This window comes from Apiotrichum porosum (assembly GCF_003942205.1).
Source record: "Apiotrichum porosum strain DSM 27194 chromosome Unknown scaffold_14, whole genome shotgun sequence".
NCBI lineage: Eukaryota > Fungi > Basidiomycota > Tremellomycetes > Trichosporonales > Trichosporonaceae > Apiotrichum > Apiotrichum porosum.
The window spans coordinates 200,820-226,482 of record NW_021167121.1 but is presented as its reverse complement, the minus strand read 5'-3'; the positions used below and the strand labels follow the sequence as shown (position 1 = coordinate 226,482).

At 59.8% G+C, this 25,663-nt stretch overlaps 5 protein-coding genes across 5 annotated transcripts; 2 read left to right on the top strand and 3 right to left on the bottom strand.

The window, feature by feature from the left end:
- Positions 1 to 1,502: 1,502 nt before the first annotated feature.
- Positions 1,503 to 5,755, bottom strand: SEN1_1 (DEAD-box type RNA helicase; the record flags this gene model as incomplete). The annotated part of the gene is made up of 6 exons (XM_028618577.1): positions 1,503 to 1,758; positions 1,810 to 2,742; positions 2,795 to 3,022; positions 3,087 to 4,275; positions 4,334 to 4,748; positions 4,817 to 5,755. The coding sequence occupies 6 exons, from the start codon at positions 5,753 to 5,755 to the stop codon at positions 1,503 to 1,505; spliced, it is 3,960 nt and encodes a 1,319-aa protein (XP_028472944.1).
- Positions 5,756 to 9,166: 3,411 nt separating this feature from the next.
- Positions 9,167 to 16,278, top strand: EHS24_002856 (uncharacterized protein; the record flags this gene model as incomplete). The annotated part of the gene is made up of 6 exons (XM_028618576.1): positions 9,167 to 9,252; positions 9,405 to 12,067; positions 12,163 to 12,669; positions 13,112 to 13,263; positions 13,428 to 13,563; positions 13,631 to 16,278. The coding sequence occupies 6 exons, from the start codon at positions 9,167 to 9,169 to the stop codon at positions 16,276 to 16,278; spliced, it is 6,192 nt and encodes a 2,063-aa protein (XP_028472943.1).
- Positions 16,279 to 17,036: 758 nt separating this feature from the next.
- On the bottom strand, positions 17,037 to 18,259 carry EHS24_002855 (uncharacterized protein; the record flags this gene model as incomplete). The annotated part of the gene is made up of 7 exons (XM_028618575.1): positions 17,037 to 17,153; positions 17,194 to 17,500; positions 17,552 to 17,746; positions 17,817 to 17,983; positions 18,029 to 18,056; positions 18,112 to 18,161; positions 18,224 to 18,259. The coding sequence occupies 7 exons, from the start codon at positions 18,257 to 18,259 to the stop codon at positions 17,037 to 17,039; spliced, it is 900 nt and encodes a 299-aa protein (XP_028472942.1).
- Positions 18,260 to 18,511: 252 nt separating this feature from the next.
- On the top strand, positions 18,512 to 19,125 carry RPS14 (ribosomal protein S14, S11; the record flags this gene model as incomplete). Its single annotated transcript, XM_028618574.1, has 2 exons — positions 18,512 to 18,615; positions 18,777 to 19,125. 2 exons carry the CDS (start codon positions 18,512 to 18,514, stop codon positions 19,123 to 19,125), a joined length of 453 nt encoding a protein of 150 aa, XP_028472941.1.
- A 4,064-nt stretch (positions 19,126 to 23,189) lies between these two features.
- Positions 23,190 to 25,327, bottom strand: EHS24_002853 (uncharacterized protein; the record flags this gene model as incomplete). The annotated part of the gene is made up of 3 exons (XM_028618573.1): positions 23,190 to 24,562; positions 24,645 to 25,020; positions 25,073 to 25,327. 3 exons carry the CDS (start codon positions 25,325 to 25,327, stop codon positions 23,190 to 23,192), a joined length of 2,004 nt encoding a protein of 667 aa, XP_028472940.1.
- Positions 25,328 to 25,663: the final 336 nt, after the last annotated feature.

Below are 25,663 nucleotides of genomic sequence, written 5' to 3'. Positions count from 1 at the left end.
CCAAGCCTTGCAAGGTTTTTGCGCAACTGTATCCTTGCCCCCAGTGCTCTGGCGTCCGACTGGCGTCCGACTGGCGAGGTACCCCTGCTGCGACTGAACGTGCAACGTTTGCCACATCACGATTGCCGTCCTTACCAGTAGCCCAGAGTTCCGCCCCCGGGCGAAGTTCAAGTAGGACATTGACCAGCGCCGCGCTCGTGGTGGTGTCTGCCCCCAGGTGCGCAACCAGCCTCAGGGCGACGCGTACCTGGTCTTCGAGCGCTGTGGAGACGACCACCGCCAGGGACGCACGAGTATCAGTTCGATGAAACTGGCCCGCAGTCGTCACCTGAAAGCGATTCGCGACAAAGGCACCTGCAAGCCCCGCTCCTTCAAGCACGCTGAAACTTACATCTGCCCATACTGCGCCAAAGCGTTCGACCACCCAACTCACCGCAAGCGCGACTATGACAGTCACATCGCCGACGTTGTGGACAACCAATGCGCGTACATGGAATGCGCCTGCCTGCCACCGTCGTTTCGAAGGCGAGAACCGCTCGCAGCAGCTGTCGTCCCACGTCAACAACTACTGCACTGGCGTTCCCGGTCCACTCACGTGCCACGGTTGCGGTGATGTCTTCGACTACGAGACCGACCATTATTGCCGCGACCACTACCGCCACCACATTTGGACTATGATGACTTCACCGACACTGGTGCTACCCCCTTAACCCCATTCCTTTGATTATAGCTTATGTGAATAGCAATAGGTGGAATCGTTTGATAAACGGTGGTCCACCAACAGACGATGCATGTGTCAAAATTACCAGAAACCCGACAACAGTCCTTTCACCGTCGTTTTTCTTCATTTTTTAAAAAATGAAAATAATATAAATCAATACGCAAACGTTTCTAGTCCCAGCTGGTACCGTGCTGATCGGTATGTTCCCTTGGCCGCTGACTTACACGACGACCATGGCTGTGAAAACGCGAAACGGACGAGAGACGTACCACATCCCTAGAGGGCCCGTGCAGCTCGACGCATTCCTTTGGTTCGCGCCAACCCGACTGTGCCTTTTGGCTCGAGGGCGGCAAACGTGACCTTCGTTCGACCCTCGGCGATGCCTGTTGGCAGTTGCGACTCTTCAGGCATGCCACATCACTCCGTGACCTCAAATGGGGGGCGGGTACAGCAGATGTCCAGAGGGACAGTATCCGGGGCGGCATGCATCGCCGAAAGCCGCAGCCATAAGGCATGCACTGGGAGAAGGGAACCGGAGGGAAGCGGTCATCTGGGGGACACTACCAAGGAACTGCGGTCTCTTGCACCGGCACACTCAACGGCACACTGTCATCCAGGCGGCATTCCGGCAGAGGGGCTACAATTTACATTGAAGGGCAGCAGCACCCTCCGGGTTAGCTGGACTGTTGCGAAGGCAAGAGAGGCACCTAGGTCAAGCGCTCGTCTGATGGTTTGCAGCTTGGAGCGTGATATGCATCTGTGTACAGTCCCCACAGTCTCACTACGCTTTGCGGAACATGCCAGTGCGGCGGGTGTGGTCTATGAGACTGACCCATGGGTTGGTACCATCGCTAGCAGGCTTCGAGAATTTGACCATGTAGTCTGCGTCACCAACCAGGATGACCAGGTGCCGGGCGCGCGAGAGGGCAACGACCAGGCGGCGGGTGTTGTCGAGGAAGCCGATCGTCTTGCCTGAGCTCCGACCGACGGAGACGCTGACGATGTCTTTCTCGCGCCCCTGGAAGCCGTCGACGGTACTGATCCTGACGGTAAGTTAGGAATACTGGGACTGATACAAAAATGCTTACTCGGGACACCAGCGGGCAGGATCTGCCTCGATCGCAGAGTCGAATGCTTCCTGGAGCTTGTGCCTCTGTGCAGCGTAGCTGGCGATGACACCGACGGAAGGGGGCGTGTGGCTGCTGCCGTTCCTCTGGAAAGCTTGCTGTAGCTGGTTGAGGACTGAGAGGACGACGGGAACCTCGACGAAGCGTGTTCGGGACTGTGAAGCCGTCCGGTAGTCCATGCCCGTGACGTCGTACCACATGATGCCCGAATCGCCACCCCAAAGCTTACCCATCTTGTCGACAGACGGGTGGGACAGGAGGCTGTTGTCGTAAAAAGTACTCGACAAGAACTCAGCAATTCTACGACACATCCTGTACTGCTCGTTTAGCAGGTACACGGTCTTGGTGTAACATCGGGAGAGGCGCTCGAACAATGATTGTTCGAAGTTGAAGTGACGGGCGGGCCCATGGACGAGGGCGGACAACTGTGACAGATCTCCGATAAGGATGAGGCGGGTCCTTGCGTCGGCCAGAGCGTAGGCGGTGAGCATATCCACCTCCGTGCACTGGGCGGCTTCCTCAACGAAGATATAGTCGAACGCCAGGCGGTATTGACGGAGGATATCCGCTCCAGCGAGAGTTGTGCAAATGATATCGCTCTCCGTCAGGACCTTCCGACGCTGTCTGTCGACCGTCTCTCCGAAACGGATTTCGACCAAGGTGTCCAGAGAGTGCGAGCTCATATATTGCGAAATGGCCTGTTGGCGGCCAACTCGCACGAGAGAGGGGGCGAAGGACGATCCATCGAGCAGCTTGAGCTCGCGAAGGCGGGCGGCGGCCTGGTCGACGGAGGAGTTGGACGGGGCAAGGACGAGGACCCGACGATGAGGGGTGTGGGACAAAACGAGACTGACAATCGCGGCGGCAGTGTGCGTCTTGCCTGTTCCCGGGGGACTGACGGGGGTGAGCTTTGCAACTAACAGGGACCAAACCAAACTGCACTAACCCCTTGATGAGCATCACACGGTCCAGTGTTGAAACGGCGGTGGCCACAGCAGCGGCCTGAGACTGATTGAGCTGCCAGTTGTCGGCGATTTGCTTGACGAGGACAGGGTCTACAGGAGGCTGCTGGTCCTCGGAGACACGACGGCCCGTCAAGGCCTCTTGAACGAGACGTTGGTCATAGTGTTCGATGCCCATGATGGCGGTGGCAACAACGTTAATAGCCGTAAGCCTGTTGGTGTCAGAGCTGTCACGGGGGTCTGTCACGGGGGTCGTGGCCGACTTGCCTAAAGCACTGGATGAGATAAAACTCTGGGGCTTCCTGGAGTTCTGGTACGTCGTCGACCAGGCAGTGGACCCGCAGGGCGTTGTCGCTCCAGCGGATGACGATGACAGGCACAAATTTGCCTGAAGGACGATGGAGGAGGAGAACAGAGCCAGCCTCGCGATTGATCGTTGTCCAGTCGTCATCTTTGGGCCTGTCCACGTCGGGTACCAGCCAGTTGATTTTGAGGAAGACACAGCACACGCCATCACAATCACCTTCCACCTTTTGTAAGGTAGCTGTCACGAACGGTGGTGCCCGATCTGGTGGCTGCTTGAAGGGGTCAATGGCCGCGTCCGCCGCCGCGCGCAGGGAGTGAAAGAACTCGGCGAAGAACAGAGGGACAAAGGTCTTGATAAACTCTTCCACGCTGTGGATGGGCCCTGCAGGCACATTGGTGAGCAAAGACATCTCTTCTTGCAAGCGCGGGTAGGTCGGTTCGGCAGAGGAGGTGTCCAGGATCCATCGGAACGTGAGGTCTCTGACGGACCACCGAGTCAAGAAGCTGAGTGGGTCCGACTGTTTGACGCTGCCCACGAGCTCAAAGACTTCCTGGCGGGGGATGATGTCATGGGGCAGCGGCTCAGAGAAGCGGCCTTTGTCCAAACACTGTATGAACCAGTGATGGCGCACGAATTGAACGGGCTTGTCCTGGGCGAGTGATTGCTGCATGTCGGAGATGGCGGTCGAGGAGAAGGTGTACAAGGTATGCGGCGCGAAGTCGTCGCCTTCCCAGAGCTCGTCGCGGGCGTCGACAGGGAGGTCGTTCCAGTAGTCATCTGGGTGGAGAACGACGTACCGGGCTCTGTCGTTGCGGAGTGAAACTTTTCCCAGTCGCCTGGGACGCGTGAAGGCGAAGTCGGCTGTCTCGCTGCGCATGGCAGCAGCAGTGCGGTTGAGGATTTCCCCCATGTTGTCGGAGACGACACGGACAGGAGGGAAATCAGTAGGTTCGAACGCGATCGGCTTGCACAGGGGGTGGGAGCTCTCGTCTGGAACGACACCGGTGGCAAAGAACTCGTTCAAGCCATATCCGGTGACGACGCTGAGGCCAGTCTGGCGTGCGTAAAGGGCCGAGGCCACGTCGTCGGCGGGGAGATCAAGGGCAAGGTCACTGGGGACGACATAGATGCAGCCGATGGGGACCGGTTGGCCTGAAGCTTGAACCGAAACAGTCGCTCCTATAAGGTCAGCTTTGTTGGGAGAATATTTACTTACCGAGCTCTGTGGCGCGGGCGCCCATTTCGAACGCGACAACTCGAGGGTGGAACACAACCGCCTGGCCCGGGGCAGAGTGTGGCTTTTGCGGCAGCTCGTAATACTTGCACACTGTCTTCGTCTGACACCGCTCTTTTTGAGTCTCGTTGGGCGGGGCAGCCGCAGGGGCAGCTGTCGTGGGTTGTGTTGTGCCACCTAGGTTGGCGGTTTTGAGTTGTTTGGCGGTGAAAGGGGGCTTCGGCTTGACTGTGGTCGCACTGTCTCGCGGGTGGTCGACACGCCAACCTCCGTCGCTGTCCTCGGCGGCGGCGGGGGGTGTACTTGACGAGGCGTCGGTCGCGCTAACATTGGGCGTCACGGCCGGAACGCAGGTACTGTCTGCCTTGTGGACTGCAAGCTCCTCCGACTCGTAGTGCTGTTCACCATGTCAGCAAGCCACCGAGGTTAGAGTGCTCATCGGCTGCCACGATGTGTGGTGCTCACTGTGTCAATGGGATCACGAGAAGGGGGTGCCGTCACATGGGAAGGGGTAGGTGGTGTGACAGGTCGTGATGGGGTGTTGGCGACAGCAACGTGCTCATACTGCACCGAGGGCGTAGGCGTGTGCACGGAAAGGCGGTGCTGATGGGTGGGCACGTTGGGGGAAGGGGGGTCGGGCGCGGTTGCGGACACTGGTTGTGACACGAAGGGCGCCTGGGGTTCGGTCGGTCCCGCGTGCACTGGACCAGGCGGGGGGTGCGGCCAAGAGGCGACGGCGGGCGGGTGCAGGTCGTGTTGCGCATGGTCGTGAGGAGCGTACGGGGTGACAGTGTACTGAGTGGACCGCTGGACATGGAATGGGCGGCCATACGAGTCGTAGACGATGCCGTCCGCGCTCACGTGCGTAACGTCACTTTGGTGAGGGGAAAAAGGGGGCAGTACGTCGACAGAGCTTAGGACAAGGAGTGGGGCCATGGACGTGCCGGTGAGGTACGTGGAGTTGTTCAGGAAGGCCGGAATGCCGGCTGGAGAAAGATGTTGGGTTCCAAAATGCTCGCCGAAGCGAGGTGTAGAAAAGTGGTAGATTGGCGGGGGGTTGGCGGCGTTGTACTGGTGGTGCTCACGACCGGTGTCGACGACACGCGGGGGCTGAGGCAACGGGCGAGAGCGGGAAGTCGAGGGGTCTTGGGGCCTGCCGAAGCAGGTGAAATGGGTGGGAGTTGGGGTTGGTGGGGTTAAGGGAGGCCGAGAATCACGCAGCGGCGTGCGCACTGCAGGCTCTGACTGAGCCTGGGCAGTACTGGAATGTTGGGGAGTGGGGGTACCAGTCACGTTGCTCGAGGTAAACGAGCGAGCAAGTGAAGGGTTGACCACTGGCGGCGTGTTGAACTGTCTGCCAGTGGCCTGTGGATCGGTGGATGATTGTTTGCTGTTAGAAGACATGAGGGGAGTGGAAATGATATAAGGAGGGAGGAGTGTGAGAAAGAGGAAGGAGTGTGAGAAAGAGGAAGGAGTGGGGAGACGGAAAGGGCGTCCAAGAGTGATCAAAGCGAGAGGGTCGTGACGCACAGCAGAAGCTCAGAAGCTCAGAAGCCACAAATCCTTTGTCACGGTCAGACGATCAGACGGCTCCATCAGCATGGTCCGCCTTTCACGATCCGTGCCATCAGAGGCATATGCAATCCGGGGCAATGTGTGACGGTTTTGCTCATCGGCGGTCACGAGCAGGGCTGTTTTCGACACATGGATGGACAGCTCGCAAGGTGTCTGCGCCCTCGACTCGTGTAACGACTCGAGAGTGGCGGCCTGCCCACCTTGCGCGTCGGCAGTTACGGCGCCGATAAACTGAACATCTGTGCGGGCACGCAGCACTGCTTTCGAGATCGTGAGAGAGATCCATAGAAGTGGCCTGACGGTGCGAGCGACTGACCCCGAAGGGTAGACTTGAACACAGTGGTACAGCACTGGCGCACTGGGTGTGCCACGATTTGCGTTGGCGAGAACAGCACAGCTGGATGTCCCAACTCACGATAGGCGAGGCCACGAGACTAGCCAAGAGGACTCAAGAGTCTGCGCACAAGGGATATGGCCACTGGCCACTGGATGTTCAGGAGGTACTGTTGCGCATCGAGGACAGCGGTACCGCCCCCCCGAAGGTGTATGTGTTTCAAAGAGGCTGGGGAGTGATCGTTCAGTGGATCAGTGGAGTGGATCAGCTGGAATGTGTCATGCCTGGCCCATTCTCTGCTTTCTGCAAAGGCGAAGGCGGCAATCGTCGACTGCGACTCTGCGGACCAGTGCGACAGTGAAACGGTATGGGTGGAGATTGGAGGGGAGTGGGGGCCCGTCGTGGAACGAGTGCAGGAGTTGGGGTCCAAGGTGTCGAGATGGTGCTCCATCCTGGTTGTGGGCTCACAACTCGCGCTCAGAAGGTGTGGATGTGGTGCCTTAACATTACGTAAATTAATCACATGACTCATATGGGCAGTGCGTCCAACTTATGGATGGCTGCCGTCTCTCCCATGTCGCTCCTGTATATCTCATGGCAGTTCTGTAACTATCTGTAGTCTTGCGTCTTTGGTTTCTCCAAGCCATGCGCCTGCGAGTTTCTGTGTTCCACAACATGTCTTGGTTCTAAGCACACCCCATTTCCATTCTTAATTGCCCCGCAGCAATCCAGATGTTTCCAACTGGATCAGACTGGATTCCCCTCGTCCGCCTCCAGCGAAGGACCCGAAACACTCATGTATCACTTCTCAGATCATCTCGGATCTCGCGTGTGACTCTATGGTGTCGGACGGGAGACCCAGTAGTCTGTATGCAGCTACGCAAGAAGAATGTGTCAGCTCGGGAGACTGCAAGAGAGGACAACTGTGGCGGTGCCATGTCGCTGACTTTGTCCTCACAGTACACCTCAGCGAGGGCTCCCATCCCAAGACAACCCCAAGCCACCTTGGGTGTGGAACACCGCTTACTGGCACCAGAAACTCAGAAGGATACAAGCACAAGACGGACCCTTGTGCCAGTCACACCGACAATCTGAAGGAGAACAGGGCTCCTGCAAGCTGGGCCAGCTGACACAAATGCTCCAAGGATTCTTTTCCGAAAATGGTCGGACTTGGTGTGCAGCACACCGGTACACCGACTTTACTGGCTGCTCGGCGGCAATTGAGGCTCAACTGTCACCCCCCTACTACTATTTGATCGGAAGAGTTGTCGTCGCACTAGCCACCAGTTGGCCCAAAGAATAAAATAATCATTTTAAACGACGCCTCTCAAGGAAGAGATCTCATGTGTGCCTGTGTTCACGTACTAACCACACACTACATACTGGAAGGACAGTGCCATATAGTCCAGGGCAGGAGAGATGGTGCAGTTCTGATGTGGCCTTGCCACGCACTGATCCACTGATCGCATTGAGGGCAGGGACCACAATCGACCACAATCGGTGGTTGAATTATACATACATGTACACACGGATATCCAATGCAGCTGGACACGGTATAGAGCACCCCTGTCCCCTAGGCTCCCTTCACCATCCAGATGTGGCTTTGTCATGTTCTGTCGCACCCATGCAGGGCTACTGCTACTGTGCACGACACCGAACAACCCATCTGTTCGGGGCAGTCATGGTGCGCCGGATTTCCGACCCCCGCGCTCCATGGATGCCAAGCCTATGGTGGCAGGAAATTGGTTCCGCCTTTGCTATCTCTATCTCCGCCCCGTGGTGCGAGAGATTACAGCTCCTGACAACATTGCCCTTACGACCGCACCAACCACACCCCACTGGCCACTGGCCACTGGCCACTGGCTTCTATCCATGCCCCCACTTGCATCTGTGAACTGGAACGAAACGAAACCTGCGGCACTCCACTGTGCGAGGGCTTGACACGGCCGTGTCTCATCGAAGCGACCCTGTGCGACCTCTGCGCCACGGACAACTGAATGGCAGGGAAGGACTGATTCCGGTGGGGGTGCATGACGCCTTCTGTACCCCCAACAGCCTTAAGCCTTACTCTATCACATCCGCGGGGCATGAGCGGGCATCTGCTCGCCGAGCAGCGCAGCAGCCCATATGTCTGGGCATCAGAACTGGGACCGGTGGCGTCGGCATGTGCCTCCGGTGGGCATAAACTCGGCGTTGCGGCGCCTATTGAACGGGCCATTACAAAACAGGTGAGCACGATGAGCTTGCCAGGGATTCGGGGCGATCTGGGACAGGAGAGTGAGGCTTTTCGGGCCGGCGGTACTCGCCGCGGACACAACGACTGCGCGACTGGCCGACTATAGGCCTATAGGTCGGCATTCCCAGACGGTATTCCCAGCCTCCATTCCTCAGCCTCGGGGTTGCCGGGGTGTGCAATGGTGGAGCTCGAGGGTGCTGAGCTGCAGAAGTATCTTTATAGGAAAGCAGGAAGCCTGTTCCGGATACACTTTACTGATGTGCGTCCGAACTGTGCCCCGGGGAACAGAGAGGGTGATGGATGGCGGTGCGCCTTGGTTCTCACCAAGGCAGGAGACACACACACATGTGGCCTACAATGGTGGAGCCTGGGGACGGGGAGTAGTGACGCAGACATGTGTGTGTGTGTGTGTGTGTGTGTGTGTGTGTGTGTGTGCGTGCGTGCGTGTGCGACCAGATGGTAGCCGCTCGCTACGTAGATACTGAGCTACACGACTTACTAAGAACAGAAAAAGCGCGACACAAGACCTCATCCTACTCTCGCTTGGAGAAGAATCGACACGCTCGTCTAGGCTGGCCGTCACTTGCTCCGATCCTCCGATCCGGCCTCGTGCAGTGCTGCGCACCACCGTCCCGGCCAGCGCCCACCCAATCACGTCGCCGACGACACGATGGCCATCGACTGGTCGCTTGCCCCTGCAGGTGCATCTGCATGTGCATCTGACCCAACCTCGTTGTGGTTTGTGCTAGACCTCGAGTGAGTACTAGTGGATGAAGGTGTTAAGGCGGGGGTGAGATTCTCCGCAGTCTGTCCCCCGGCCTTTTTTTCGATCGCGTCCTGAACCATCGATCTCATCGAACAATCTTTCCGCGCGTGTCGAAAAAGAACTTTGCTGATTATGTGATTAGAGAAGACCTCTATCTCTCTGTGCCGGCATCGCGCGCACTGACCCCCTCTCCGACCTCGCCCTCAGACTGGACCGCAGCCGACTGGCCGTCGTCACCTTTGAGCGTGCCGCGACGTTTACTGTCTCGTTCGCATTCGCCTTCACCAGACAACTCGTACCTCGAATTCCCCGCCGCCGCCGCCGCACAGGACAACTGCCCTCCTTCTAGCTCATATTACACCACTCGCACCTCGCCGACGCCTTCACCGCCATTCGACGACGCCAAGACAGAGCTAGCACCTTGTTCAGCGCCTGAATTAGCTGTGGTGGTGCCCGGTCCGCTTCTGCAACAGCTGGACACGTCAAGTCGGCGCCCGCAGTCGTGGCCATTGCCGAACGTCAGCCGCGTGCCAGCCTTGAACCATTATCGTCCAAGGTCTCAATTCGACGTTACGCACTCGACCACAATCCACTCGATGCGCCCTCCCGCCGTCAACGAGTCGTTTGAAGCGCTCTTCGACGAGGCCGACACTCCGACACGCCGGCAAGACAAGCGTGTGTCGCTGTCGTCGCTACGACGGACTCTCAGCATCAATGGGCCCAGCGGAGGAGGCCTAAATAATGGTGTCCAACCCCGAGCAGCGTCTCCTGCAGGTGGTTCTGGGCATGCATTCGCACCGCATGGTTCGCGGGGGGAGGCTGTCGGTTATAGCAGGCCGCCGTCGCGTAGCAGCAGCGTCTCGACGACGACCAGTCTTCGGCACGACTCGGCGGCAGCGGCAGCACCACCACCGCAGCGCCACTACGCGCCAGGGTCTGCACCACAGGGCATGTCCTCCTCCTATACCTCCTACCAGCGAGCTCATCCGCATTCCCCTTACAATCCTTCGGCCCTGCGATCCCAGATTGTGTCAACGACGACGAGCCAAGCACACCGTTCGGCCCTGTCAATGTCCTCCACCACCTCGTCGTCCTCGTCCTCACGCCCCCCTTCGCGCGGCTCGGTGAGGGCACCGTCTCGCCAAGGCAGTCACAGCTACACCAGCCATCTCCCCTCTGTGGCCGAAGGACCGCCCTCGTCCCGCTCGTCGGTGGCGACGCTGCGACCGACGCCAACGTTTTTGGAAGAAATCTACGGCAACGGGGGCCGCCACTCGCCGAGTTACAACGATTTTGTGTCACCACCCCACGACGACCACTACGACGACGACGACTACCCGAGCACCGGTGCCTACGATCGCGTTCAACAAGACGAGGTCCACCACCCCCACCCCCACTACGCGGGCACTGCCCCGGCCTTGGCCCTGGCGCATGCCCTAGAGCACCCCAGTATCACCAGTCTCCGGGATCCCAGCGGCGCCATGTCGAACGCCTTCAACGGCGCCTCAGGCACCCGTCGTTGTCCTCCGTCGGGGCCCTCGTCCCCATTGCCGGAGCATGACCTCGGCAGTGTCGCGGACGAAGAGGAGCTCGAAGAAGCAGACGAGGCCTTTGACGGCGGTCACGACCTGCTTGTGCACCTGAGTGGGGGCCAGGGTTACGCCGACACGGGGTGCGTCCCGCAGAGCCCGTCGGTGACGAGCTCGAGCCCATACGATGGTGTGCAGAGTGGAGGAGGACGTGTTGAAGGAACAAATAGTGCACAACCCAGCCACCACCATCTCACCAACTGGTCCGTGCCACCGCCGCCCCTTCACTCGTCAGAGGCCGCCCTCAGTCCTCGCTCGACGACGAGCTCGAGCCCCAACATGACCCTCCCCGATTTCAGCTTGTACGATTTTGGGCCAGGCAAGCAGAACGATCTAGAGCCAGGGCCCCAGGACAAGCAGGACAAGGCGACGGGCATTACGCACCATACAAAGCTCGACTTGTCTCCAACACTCTCATACCCAGCAGCAGCAGCAGCAGCAGCAGTAGCCGCCGGCAGCACTGGCGCCGTCTCCTCGCCACCGTCGGCCCCGTACTACCCCGCGTCCCCTTCCATCCAGTACGAGTCGTCGTCGTCGTCGTCGTCGTCCGCCAGCAGCAGCCGCGCTGCCAAGGCCCTGTCTCCGCAACCATCGCCGCACCACTCGTCCTCGTCCAACCACTGGCGGCACTCTATCCAGTCTCACACGCCCCATCATCACCCTGCTGCCGCGCCCCGTGCCCTTTCGTCTGGTCTGACAGTCTATCCTCCGGCCGCGCCAGCTTCCCCACAACCCACTCTATCCTCACGAGCCGCTTCGCCCCAAGGCTCCCCACAGCTCACGACTCCTTTTGAGGAGCGCAACGAGGCTATTGGCATCGAGCATCTCATCGCGGCCTCGGGTTTCTTGGACGATCCCTCAACCGACCCCGCCAACATGATGCCCATTGGGGTGCCGTTGGTGCCATCCCGTCGCCAGTACGAGGAGCACTTGCACCTTGTGCAGCAGCGGCAACAGCAACTGCAGCAACAGCAACAACAGCAGCAGCAGCTGCAACAACAACAACAACGTCGCCTGCAGGCGCCCGACTCTGTGCCCTCGTCGCAGTCGTCTGCTTCTCCCAAGGGGTCCCTTGGTTTCACTGGCCAGCAGCGTCATCCTGAGGAGACGACTAGGGGTCTCAACATCAAGAAGCGCAACCCCGAAGCATACCGGCATCACGATCGCCACGAGTCGTTCATGGGCGGCTTCTTTGACGACGGCAGTCACGATCACCGTAAGTTTTTTCTTTCTATCCATCCATCCATCCATCCATCCATCGATCGCGCATCGTCTACCAAACTTCTTTACTCACACGACATTTTCACTCAGGTCACAACAATCGCGCTGGCGGCCTTGTTGTCGAGATTATGGACCGGGCGGCCCAGCCCAGCCCGCAGCCACAGGCGCCACCGGCCCACCCATTCCACCCTTCTGGCCGCGCGCCCGTCTCACCTTACGACGTGCGCTCGGACCATTCCCCCTCGTCGCCAGATCCCGCCATGGGAACAATGCACCACCACCACGGCCACCTGCAACAGCAGTACCAGCAGCAGCAGGACGCCGATGCCGCTTCTGCCAAGCGCTACGCCCGGTGGTCGCAGGTCACGCAGTCGTCTGTGGGCAGCGACTACTCTGCGATGACGTCCAACACGACGTCGACGACGGGCCGCACGACGGGCAGCAGCAGTGGTGCGCCGCTGTGGTCTCCGCTCGTCGACCGCGGCCCTCTTTTCGCCACCGTGTTTGAGGACGAGGAAGCACTTGATTCCGGCGCGCTGGCGCTGGAATTCCGCAACGACGCTCGTGACCCGCGCGACGCCCCCCGCGACGCCTGGGGTGGGCCCAGGGGAGAGCCCAGGGACCCAAGGGACACACACGGCGCCCTGGGCTTGTCCACCGTGCCGCCGCCGCCGCCTCCGTCCACGCGCGGCACCTCGGCACGCCACGGCGGCGGGGGCGGCGCCCTGGGGCCAACCTCCTCTGCCGCCACGGCCTTGTCTCGCGTGCACCGAGCGCCCAGCAGCAGCGTGTCGTCGGTGTCGTCGTCGTCTGCGCAGCAGCAGCAGCAGCACCAGCAGCATCTTTCCCAGCAGCAGCAGCAGCAGCATCCGTTCGCGAACCGTGCACCACCACCATCGGCACCAGCACCATCACTGGACCACCACCACAGAGGGTCCGAGCACCTCGCCCGTCCGATAGGCGCCGGCCAGCTGCCCAGCGTGCAGCACTCGCGCTCGTCCCCATCCCTGTTTGATCAATACAACATGACAAGCGACAGTCCTCCTCCCCAAGTCGCACTTCTCTCACCCATGGAAGACCAAGACGCACAAGAGTGTCCAGTCTGTTGCGAGAGCCTCAGCTCGACCTATCGTCTGCCAGGCGAGAAACCCCACATTGTCCCTGAGTGCGGACACGCTCTTCACGAGGTGCGTACATTCACAGAGAGAGAGCGCGCGCGGTTTTCCTGTGGGTCGCCCTTTTCCGGGACGAGATAACGATATCGCAACGGAATTTGGGGGCAACCAACCACAGGTGGACGCGCGGGGGTGGTGTCGTGTGCGCCTGTCGTGTGTATCGGCTGACGCGTATCGCAGGAGTGCTTCGTCACCGTCTATGGCAAGGTCCCTCTCGATGGCTCGCATCGCAACATTGGTGTCTGCGGTGTGTGCCGCCAGCAAATGCGCATTGGGTTGAGCGCAGGCAGCGATCGCCCACCTGGAAAGACTAGCAGTACGTTGTTTTGGGGACCTGGAACCACCTCGGAAACCACCACGTTCCATGCTGACTGCTCGCGCAGAACTCGCTTCGCTCACGGGCGGCGACACTATCGACTCTCCACACCACATCCTGCAAATGGCCGCCATGTCGATCCACGGGGACGAGCACGAGTCGGACGACCCGCTCATGCCGTCCTCCCCCACGCTCGGCCCGATTCCACTCACCACTTCTCCCGACCAGCCGGTCAAGGTCGTCGTTCCCAAGATTTCGATTCGGTCCGAGCTTCCCTCCGTTCGTCGCGCCCAGGGTGGCCCACCCGTCTTGGCCATGATCACCATCGAGGTGCCCCCTGCCGCAGACAGGAATCCCTACGTCGCTCGCTCGCGCAAGGACAGCCTGGCCGCCCGCGCTGCCGCCGCCTCTGCAACCGAACCGTCACCCCAGCTGCCACCGTCGCCCATCTCGTCCTACGAGGCCACCTTGCCCGGTAGTGGTTCGATCCACTCGCGTGAAGGGTCCAACTCGGCATTTGTCCACGTCCAGGCCGACCTGCGTCGTCGCGTGCAAAACTACAAGCACTCGGGTCTCGAAGTCATTGGCCCCCTTCACCTCTTTGACATTCTCAAGGTCAAAAAGGGCCCTGTTCACCGCGACTTCCACGTGTACCTCTTCCAGGAGGCGTTTGTGTGCATTGTCGAGGAGAAGAAGGCCGGTGGCATTGGGAACATTTTCCGCAAGGAGACGGCGCAGCAAAAGCAAGGCATCCTCAAGCTCAAGGGCCGCATCTACCTGCGCCATGTCTGTGCTATCAACGACAAGTCTACAAAGGACGAGTACGTCCTCACCCTCCAGATGGAGTCCGAGGTCGACGGCTCGGACACCTTCTCCATTTGCTTCCAGGACCGCGGCAGCCACGAAATGTGGAAGTCGACTCTCAACAGGCTTGTCGCCGAGGCCAAGGACCCCAACAACCCCAACGGCCAAAAGTACAAGCTTGCCCAGCAGCTGTCCCGCTCGAACAGCACCGTCTCTGCCTCGCCCAGCGGTCACAGCTTGACCCCAGTCTTCAATGACCACGACACCCCAGCTCCTCCCCCTTGCCCCGCGGGCTGCCTCGGTTGCCAGGCGTACCATGTGCCCCTTGCACCCCATCACACTCCGCTCGACCTCGTTCTCGTTTTGTCTACCCCTGCGCCGACGTCCAACAATGGCTCGTTGCCCCTCAAGATGCGTCTCATGCGCACGTCCCTGCAGTTTGTGCTCGCCTGCATGGGTCCTCGCGACCGTATTTCCCTGGTGGCAACCGAGCTTGGCGTGAACGGTACCGTTCGTCGCACACCATTTCTCAACGCGACCGTCCACGACAGCCGTCGTCGTCTGGAAATGTTTGTCGAGGCGCTCGGTACGGGCTTCCAGGAGCACGACGACTTTGAGGTCGAGATCTCGCCCGACGAGCGCCAGGACGTGGTCACCGCCGTCAACGTTGCCCTCGATGTCATCCTCCAGCGCAAGGTCAAGAACCCCCTCACCGGCATGATTGTCATCAGCGACACGTCCGAGCTCATCAAGCGCTCGCAGATGGATCTCGTCACGGCGCGCCTGGACGCTGCCAAGGTGGCCGTTCACTGCCTGGGCTACGGCAAGGCACACGACCCGTCGCCGCTCTGGATGATCTCCAACCACACCGCTGGTACCTACACTTTTGTCAAGGAGTGGTACCACCTGCGCGACGCGCTCGCCGGTGTCGTTGGCGGCCTCATGTCGATTGCTCTCACCAACATGAAGCTCCGCCTCACTGTCCAGGATGGCGATTTCAAGATTGCCAAGATTCTCGGCACGCCCATGCTCATTACGTCCACCGCTGGCAAGGAGATTGACGTCGACCTCATGGCCCTCCGCCACGGCGAGCGCCGCGAGCTCATTGTCCAGTTTGACCTCGACGCCGGCGACGCTGCTGCCAACGAGCACCGCCTGTCTGCGTCGACCGACGACAGCCGCGGCAGCATGTCTCGCCACCAGGGCCTCAGCAATGGCGGTACCAGTGTGCGCAGCCGCCCGAGCATCAACGGTGGGCCTGGCGGCGGTGTCGACCTCTTCGCCTACGGCGGCAGCGTCAGCAACCACCAGGGATACGACGAGTCGTTCCTTGACGAAGTGCCTGTGGTCGAGGTGGACTGCAGCTTCCACGACCCGCTCGCTGGCCGCAGCGCGTCGCGCCTCGCCAACCCCGTCCTCCTCACCCTCACCATGCTGCCAAGCTCCACCGAGCAGTCCAGTGCCCTGGGAGACCCGGCCATCATCCGCCGCCGCATGGAGCTCCTCGCCGCCGACATGATGACCCGCTCGTTGCTCATTGCCTCGCGCAAAAACTTTGGCCAGGCCATCCGTGTCCTGCGCGACACCAAGCGCATCATCGAGACCATGGCCGACTCGCTGCGCGCCAACCTGCCGGCCAGCAACCAGATCCGCTCGCGTCGCGACGTGGCCACGTACAAGGCTGTCGAGGGCCTCACCGCCACCTTGACCGACGTCGACATGTTCCTCGACGGCCTCGAGGTCAACAAGGAAATGTTCGAACTCGACCACCGCAACTATGCCGCCCAGCAGGCCGTCATCCTGCGCACCCAGCGCAGCTGGACGGCTCGCACGCCCACCGAATCAAACTATACCACGCCAGACGTCCAGGCCCTCATCCAGGCAAGCACCGACTACGCTGCGCGTTCATAGTCGGGTTAAAGTAGAACAGAACCTCAACCACGTAGCCCCCCCTCCTCCGTCATCCTCGTCCCCCCACCCGCCCATGTCACACACAAACCCACCCGCACCCGCAAACCGTCGTTAATTCACACTCTCTCTTCTTCATCATCTGTAAACACATCAATCAAAGTATATATATTTTTGGGCAGTTGTCTACAGGTCATCGTCTATGTGTTTGGATATGCATACAGTCCGCAGTAGCAAGAGCAAGAGCAAGGGGCCACGGGGCCGGGGCCATGGGGACTGATGAATGCGTTCTAGGTGCGTTCCAGTTCCAGTAAGGCAAGTGGCAGCATGCTCGAAATTATAATGTGCTCGACCTTTTGAAACGTGTGGTGCCGCATACCTGGCAATTTTTGACACAGGCCACGGGTAGGCAGCAGCTGTAGTTGAGAAGGCGTTAGTTAGCCTAGACGCCTACTCGGGTACTCGGGATCGTGACAGTATGGCGGTTGCTGGTGGCGGCTGGCCTGGTCGTGGCTTGAAGAGGGAATCAGTCCAATCGTGTTTCGATTAGTGCCACTCCCCTACGTGCTCGTCCCATGGTCCCATGGCCCAGTCTACGCACGCGCATCTGTCACGACAGATGCTGCTCCCAGTGGCCAGTGGGCGGGCCGGGAATCTACTCCCCAGCTGGGTATATACTTTACTTTCATAAACAACAAGAAGGGTGTGTCCCCATATTATGCAATCGTTCGTTTAAGTTCTCCCCCTGCAATAATCTACTTCTAGTTGCCCAGCAGCGCGGCACGCTCGTCCTCGCTCGGCTCCGCCTCGGGGAGTGGCTCTCCAAAGTCGTCGATGCCCAGCAACTTTTCGCGGCGCCTCCACATGAGGCAGATGATCTGGCAGGTTAGCGGCGTCCCACGATGGTTTGAAACCTACCATCAGAGTAAACTGCATAAAGCCGGTGATGGCGTATGGCAGCCAAGACGTCCAGTCTGTGCCCTCGCCGGCCATGATGGATGCGCAGAACAGGATGCTCCCGGGAACCTGGATGGCCATGGTTCCCAGGGACAGCGCGCCGACAAGTCGGGCATTGTACGTCTTGACGATCTGTGGTGCGTACTGGCACACGGCGAGGGCCGTCGCGCTTAGGCCGCAAAACGTGGCAAGTTGGCGCAGGACGGGGTGTTGTGGGCGCGAGGGAAGGACAAAGAGAAGAACGATGGAGAGGAGCGTGAGGACGACGCTGGGCACGTCAGTGCAGCACGCGGTCTGGGTACGAGCAGGAAGGACTTACAGATGGAGAGACACGAGCCACGACATGCCGATGGCCTCGCGCCACTCGAGCTTGTTCTTCTCCACAGCCACTTTGCGGCGCTCGACGAGCTCCTCAGGTGTGTCCTCGTCGGCACCGTTCGTGCCGTATCCCTCGTGCTCGGAAGGAGGCAGCATGTGCGGTACACGCGGGAAGTAGACCAGGTAGAGGATGAGGCTGTTCGCGTGCGTTAACAAGGTGTCCCCTTAACACGCACCTGCTAACTGGCCACACTTGCTACACTCACATGATGGAGAACAGGAGCCACTGCAGGAACACTTGGAGGAACCTCATGAGGCTCTCGGCGCACTGCCCACCGCTCACCACCCGGCAGCACTCGATCAGTGGCCACTGCATGATCAAGAGGTTGAGCATGCCGCTTGCCGACGATGTGGCACCGAGGAGGAGGAAGAACTGAGGGGTTAGACAAGTCATCGCGGACACAATTCAGCTACGTACCGGAGAGAGACCCTCTGATGTCCCAGCGCTAATGATTCGGATATGCTTTTGTTGTCAGCTACACCTGTGACGAGCCAGCTCACCTGCGGGAGATAGCTGATGACCAGACCCGTGCAGAGGAAGATGGACAGGCCTAGTGTGAACGGATCATGGTTCTGCTCTGTCAGTACACAGTGTGACCGCAATACTGCTCACGTTTGGGCACTGGGCGGGGTCCGGGGCCGGGAGCATGGTGAGTTGGGCGTTCATGCAATGGATGCACGTTGTCGCTATGACCATGACGGGTATGTGCGGACCACGGTTGGAGACCCCGGATCCCTCAGTGGCAACACCGGAAGCAAATAGTGCCACACTCGGAGAATGTGTGTCAGTCGAAACACCGTGGGGTGCGACGGTCGCCCGTCGTGCGGCAGGTGTGGTGGTGGTTTTTGCCTATGCAAACGTCCATCTTGAACTACCTCAAGTCACCACCAAAAAACCAACATGGCTCCCAAGAAGGTTCGCGCTCCCCAGGAGGCCGCTGTTTCGCTCGGCCCCAACGTCGCCGAGGGCGAGAACGTCTTCGGCGTTGCTCACATCTTCGCCTCGTGAGTCTACGACGAGTAGTTGGCGAGATGGGCCAAGAAATTTGGTGGAAGGAGGAGAATGCGCGTGCAGATGTTCTCTGAGCGTGTTTTCTCTGTCCCGTGTCTCGCCAACGGCAGCGTCAAAAGTCTGGTCGCAGAGCGTTGTTCTAACGGCTGTATAGGTTCAACGACACCTTCGTTCACGTCACCGACCTTTCGGGCAAGGAGACCATCTCGCGTGTCACCGGCGGCATGAAGGTCAAGGCCGACCGTGACGAGTCGTCGCCCTACGCCGCGATGCTCGCCGCCCAGGACGTCGCCGCCAAGTGCAAGGAGGTCGGCATCACTGCCCTCCACGTCAAGCTCCGTGCTACCGGCGGTACCGGCACCAAGCAGCCCGGCCCCGGTGGTCAGGCCGCCCTCCGTGCCCTCGCCCGTGCCGGTATGCGCATCGGCCGCATCGAGGACGTCACCCCCGTCCCCTCGGACTCGACCCGCCGCAAGGGTGGTCGCCGTGGTCGTCGTCTCTGAGCGACTGCGCTCATTGCGTCTGTGTGGAGCTACTTCTCCCCACTTCGCTTGTAGGCATGGATTCATCTGGGTCCATCCTTTGGTCGCTAGACGAGCACGCACGATGCCAGTCCGTGGCTTGTCAATGGGATTTGTGCATCACACTTGTGTGGCTGCGATTTGACTAACCGTTGCATGGCACATTGATGGGGCTTAGTGCGAGGAAATGGTGTCAGAATTTTGCGGGTCAGGGCAGTAGGGCAGTTGAAGAAGACTTGGTTGGCGTTCGGTTGTGTTCTGTGACAGGCAGATTGCGAGGGAGCTTGCCGCGTCTGTGCAGCAGTATAGATGCGATGCGGCATGGCTGTTCGATGTGGTTTGGCCAGCTGCTCCTCACCAGGCAAATGAAGGCGACGTCGTGATGGCTTGCGACTTTGCAAATTGGATTTTGGCAGCCCAGGGAATGAAATGGTGATTACCCAGCACCTGATAAAGGCTCAGTTTCCTAATTGCAACAGTTGTCCAGTAAGCTTTGGGCGCCCGTTGGATCGTTTCGCGCCTCACATTCTACGGTGGCATTCACCGCCACTGTAGACATCGTTTGTCCGCCAGACCCCGTGGACATCGTTGACCTGCGTTTTTTGGATCCCGTAGTGGTATGTATGGAGCTTCCTGCTACTGTTCAGCGCAGCCACTCGCAGTAGCTGTGAGCCTGGAGTAAACGCAAGCCAGCCGAAGGGAAATGTGAAAGGACATATGTGTATCGGCCCCCATGGCTCTATTCTTTCCGGTACACTTTGCTGGCAGCACGAGGCTGACGCTCACACAAGTGTGCTCCAACCTGCGCTTTATCGCTGCTCAAGTCCGCATCCCTCGGGATACCATCATCTCGTATGCGTTCAAGCTGGGCGCCACAAGTGACGGCAATATTTGTGAGTGTGGCGGACGCGTGGCAGCTGTGAGAACAGGGACGTGGCACCAAGCGAGTGCCTCCGTCGTACCTGCACACACACGAACCGGCTGTTGGGTGTCATGGGACAAGTGGCCATGTGGCTGGACCAAGCATATCTGGGGATCTGGGGTTCAGGCTGTATCGGACAGCCAAGGGTGCCGCCAAGCGTGGTCGTGTGCCGTGGCAGTGGTATAGGTATGTGGACGGCCGTAGGCACAAGCTTGAAGATGTCCGGATCGTCGGACATGTTAGGGTCGAGGGCTTGCTGGTACCTCCGAGGTACTCTCACAAACCGGTTCCCCCACTCTGGAAGAAGGTCGGCGCGGGAACGCTCTGCGGGTCAGCCACGATGGACAGACGTAATGCAGCGAACAGGTGCGTATGAGTACACGCCCTCACCAAACGTCTGTGGAGCCAGCCGGCGAGTTAAGGGTGGTGCTGCGAGCCGCAGGCCCTGTCGCTCGCACTCGCCCTTCGCCGTCTACTACACTTACAGTTTTCTCATGGTCCGTGCGCCGGCACGCCGCGTCGGCGGTCCAAGGCGTCCCGGAGGACCGAGATGGCGACAGCCTGTGGCCTGTGGGTTGTGGGTTGCAGGGCTTCTCCGAAGCTGCCGGGCAGGCCGCTGCGCATGCCGCCGCATTCTTGGCACGCCGATCCTCATGCCCAGACTTCTGGCCCCAACTGCAAGGTACGACCCTCTTGGACCACACCCTTTCTTGTTGGAAGATACTTGGCCCGCGTCGAGAACCAGTGGCCAGTGGCGCGGCACGCAGCGGCCCGTTCACCCCACCAGTCGGCAAAACGTCTCTGCGTTTTCACGTCCACCCGTCCACTACGCTTCCGAACCCTCCCCTCCGGCACTCGTCGTCTACGGGCTTTGCCACCTCCACAGTCGCACCCCGAGGCGTTTCCCAAACGCTCGGGCCGGCATTGCCCATGTGGTGTATAGCTCAGGATACACAAAAAGGAGGCCGGAGGACGTGTGGATCCTCTTTGCGGGTGCGCGACAACCGGACGGTTGAGTGGTTGACCGGGCGCCCCCCGCCTCTGGCTCCCACGGTTTTGGGGGACAGTCATGCATACGTGTTTGTCGCATGTGGGCGGATGGACAGCAACATGCCCTTGATACCTGGCACGAACTGACAAAGAGTGCATTGAACTGGTCGTACAGCAGCAGATGAACAGACGAGGCTCGATTTTGCGAATTCTTTTTAATGAAAATAACAACATTGGCAGAGGGGTGTAGGTGGGGCTTTGCTGTTTCATCTCCCAAACACCTCCATGTCTCATCCAACGTCCCAGCGGTACCTCATGCACCAGGGGCACGCCGAACGTCCAGAAACGCAGTCTCCCCCTGTTCGTGCGATGGAGATCGCACACAGGGGCCTACTGTGCCTTTGTCGGATAGCTCCTCGGTACTCCATCCCCTTTCCAGCAACTGCGAGAGGTGTAGCAGCCACAGCCACTCCGCAACCGCAGTACCGGTGCCCCAAGGGCAGGCTGGCCCAGGTGGCCATGTGGCATCCTATGGAAACGCAGACGCACGGTCCTCCCTCCCCCATGTGTGTGGTGACCGCCAGTGCACCACCTCTTTTTCGTCCGACGTGTTTGTGGCGGCCCAAAACGGCACCGTACGCCACGAAGAGTGCCTTCCTTTGACGCCAACGCGCGCGCCTCGAGTCCACACGACGCGCATGGCATGGCATGTAAAAAGTTGTACCTCCACGGCTTCTTGTCTGGAAAAGGACCTGGCCGTTGCATTGTGCGTGATGATCTGTCAGATAAGCGTGCAGGACGATGAGACATCCGGGGGCCGGTCTCGTCTGGCGATCCCTGCCTGAAGAGCGTGATGGTTTTGGGTCACGGTACAACAATGTATCCCAAGATCCCAAAACATGACCTGGGACACTCGGGGGCATGATAGAGGGGACTAGGTACGAGGGACGAGTGCATGCTCGCTCAGCTCTCGGCCCCTCGCCCCCAGTTCCTTGCGTGGTCTCGGCGACTTGATCCGTAAGGTTTTTTTTTGTTCATTTTTTTTCTTGGCCGTCGTTGCCTCATTGCTGGTGGTGAGGCAGGCTCAGGCCGAGGGCCTCGACCGTTGTCCATGACTGCGACCAGTTGTCCCCTTCCTGTTCCAGTACCAAAGAGAAAGAGACATACGTGGCACTACTCTGTCAGATGACGGGATGACGAGGGGTGGTAACCGTCGTGCTGCCGCAAGCCATATACTACCGAGGCCATGAGCTTCCTTCGAGCTTGCTGCGAGTCCCACTCGCACGCGGAGAGTTACGACGAGGGCGACTGAAAAGACGGTAGGCCGCGGCTGAACCAGTGGTAACGCTGCTGCTCGGGGCCTGGGCACGACTCTTGTTCGCCATTGATACGGCCACAAAAGTTGCCTCCTTCCCATGGCCGCGTGGTTGCACATCATCACAAAAGTGGCCGTTGCGGCATGTCGCGGCCGAGTAAGCTTCACTTGCGTTAGCAACCCGTTGTGGCGGGACGCAAAGGAAGAAGAAAAAAGAGAAGCGGGAGACCTGGCAGGCCCAGCCAAGGCAAGGCGATCACTGCAAGAATCCCGTGAAGGGATACCGAAAGATCCAGTGAGCTTAATGAGCCGCAGCCTGTCGTGCCTTGACATCGCCGGCATGTGCACACAAGGATACAAGGTTCGTTTTCTCGGCATTTGCTGGTCACTCATGAGTGACAAGTCGGCTCGGCTCTTGTTGTTGTTGCTGCAAGGTGTGTGCGTCATCGTTGCGTAAAGTGGCCGCAGACATAAGAAGCAACATGGCTAGGAGAGTTGCACGGCACTGGCCGGTGGGGTTGACTTCATACAGTTCTTCTACATCTACTCATCGGTTTGGCTCTCCAGGAGGCACGTGTCATGTAGTATACAAAGGTGTACTATGGTGTCAAAGGTGGGTCGTAAAGGGGTCATCGGCCGCGGGGAACCGAATTATTGGTCGGTGTTCATGTTACTGGCACATGGTGCGTGGCGTTTGGGGTCGTGGGCAAATAAAGGTAGGTGTAGGGAGTTAAGGTTGCTCTAGGCGACGCTCTGTCACTCATGTTCATGGAGAGACTGTTTGCGCAGTGGTCGATGACTGTTGTGGTTGGCAGGAGTTTAGAACGGCACGCCAAACTTTGCCGGGCGCACCGACACGCGCTTCGCGGGCGGCATCGTCTGCGCGCGCTGCTTGGGAGGGAGAGGTGGTGGACGGTCGAAGAATGGCTCCTCGGGCACGTCGTCTGGCGTGAGGGGGCCTTGTTCAGACGAAGGTCCGCTGGAGTTGGTCCTCCGTGGGAGTTCGTCGGACAGCGACCCAGCCGTGCTTGCGCTGTGCTGTCGTCCGTGGGTGTAGTACGTTGTTTCGGTAACCGGGGCAGCAGTAGTGTTAATCTCGAGGTTCAGGTCCCATGGGAAGTCGAGCAGGGAAGACGGCGCCACGAAGCCGAGTGCCTTTGTAAAGTCTTGCGGGGGTGCAGCAGAAAAGTCGATCTGGGCCTCTGGCAAGAATTCGACTTCGGTCAAGCCGTGACTGGATTCCGACCCGGATGCAACGGACGCCGAATCGAGAGTGAAGTGGGAGGGTGCACTTGACGAGGTCGTGCTGGCCAGCGTTGCGAGGGAAGGCTTGGACTCGAGTACCTTGACTGGCGAGACACGGCGAGGACGGTTGCGCATGGAAATGGGTGGGGGAATAGGCCAGTCCCAGAATTCGGCGGCGCGGATGGCGGCAATTGCCTCGACGTACACTTCGGCGGGCGTCATCTGTGGTGGACGATGGCTAGTAGAAGGACCCGCGACAGGTTGTTGCTCGTGGACAGCGAGTGTCTTGTTCTTGATAGACTGCGACAGGCTCTGCTGTGCAATGACAGCGGGTCCAGAGTGAGAGCGAGGGGATGGGGTACGCGAGTCGCTCGGGGACTCTGGCGGTGGTGGAGGGGGCGCGCGAGTGGGAGGTGGGGCGCGCTTGGGAGAAGGACGTGGTGGGAGAGGACGCATTGGGGGCGGTCCTGGCAAGGGAGGAGGAGACGCCTTGGGAGTAAGGAATGTCGAACGAGAGGAGGAGCGCTTGCCAGGGAGGGCGATGGGTGCAGGTGGAGGGGCGCGACGTTGAGGAGGAAGCGATGCCAGAGGGGTGAGCGGCTGCAGCATGACGGACGATCCCCGTGAGGAGGGGCGCGATGACACCGCAGAGCCTGCGCGTGGGCGTCGAGGAGGTGGTGCGATGCGTGACAAGGGGTGGCTCTCGCCGCCGACGGACTGGGAGCGGCGATGGGTGTCGAGAAGAAGAGTGATGGAGGAAGAAGGTGACGACGACCTGCTGCTGCTGGAATCCGAGTATGCGAAAGGATGAGGATTAAAGGGCGCCGAGCGGGTCCTTCTCCTGAGCGCGACGGCGGCGGCTTCCGCCATGCTTGCGAGCTCGTCTTGCTGGACGGGCGATGGGAGCGGCGGCGCGTCTGGTGGTGTTTGGGTCGTCGTGTCTGAAGCTAAAAGAGCGTGTCAGTCAACAAATGCAATTCAAACAGATAGGGAGGACGGGAGATTTGGGAGTCTGGGGTCACAACGCACGAGCAGTGGCTTTGTCCGTCATGGGCAGCGGGGGCGGGCGACGCTTTGGCGAGCGCGTGGGGATGGGCGGCCGGCCAGCCAGGCCAGTGAGGTCAATCGCAGCAGCAGCAGCAGATGCACGCTTGGTGGACGACGCAGCGCGACGCAGGGCAGACGGGGCGTGCACTGCTGGCGCGCTAGCAGCTGCACTAGCCAGGTGGTTGGACGAGCTATATGACATTCGCATGTGCCTCGCCGCCATCTCCGGCAAACGCTTCTGGTCGTCCCGGCACTCGTCGTTGTACATGGCAAAGGCTGGCAGGTCGTGCAGTGGAAGAACCGGCGACTCATCCGGGATGACCGTTGACGGCGAGTTGAGAACGACCGTTGTCCTCTGCTGTAGGCAGGTGAGTTTGTGCTCCCGAAGTATGGCCGCCTCCAACACTTACTTCTCGGGTGGGGTACTGGCTCACTGCGACCCCCCAGTCAAAGGTAGAGTGGTAAGACGCGTGTGGTGTCTGCACATGGGTGCTAGACGATGAAGCCGGGGAGGACTCGTGGAATGTTGATGACAGTGAAGTCACACCCCACGACGAGCTCGCATAGTCGACAAGGGCCAGCGAGTCCGCTGGGACCGTCGATGCCGAGGACATGCGCGGGGTGGCAAACGATGGGCCGCTGGCCGCAGCAAATGGGTGTACCATGTCTGTCGGGACTGCGCGAGAGTGGCCAGAGTTGGTCAGGCGCCCCGGCGGAGATGATGTGTGGTGAGAGATCGGTTGGCGAGAGCAGGTGCGAGCGCTGCTCAGCACACTGTTTTGCAATCGACCGGGTGTTGTGGTTTTTCAGACAAGAGTAATATGTGCGACTAGGAAGAGACAGGTCGACTTGGGCTCTTGCTGTTGTCTACGTCGTTGCGTGCACACGACGTGCCCCGGAGCAGCAGCAGCAGCAGCAGCAGCACCGCACAACAAGCGAGCTGTTCAAGATCTTGCCTGACTCTGTCTGTGGCCTGCTTCCACGCGCGCGCGCGCTGGGCA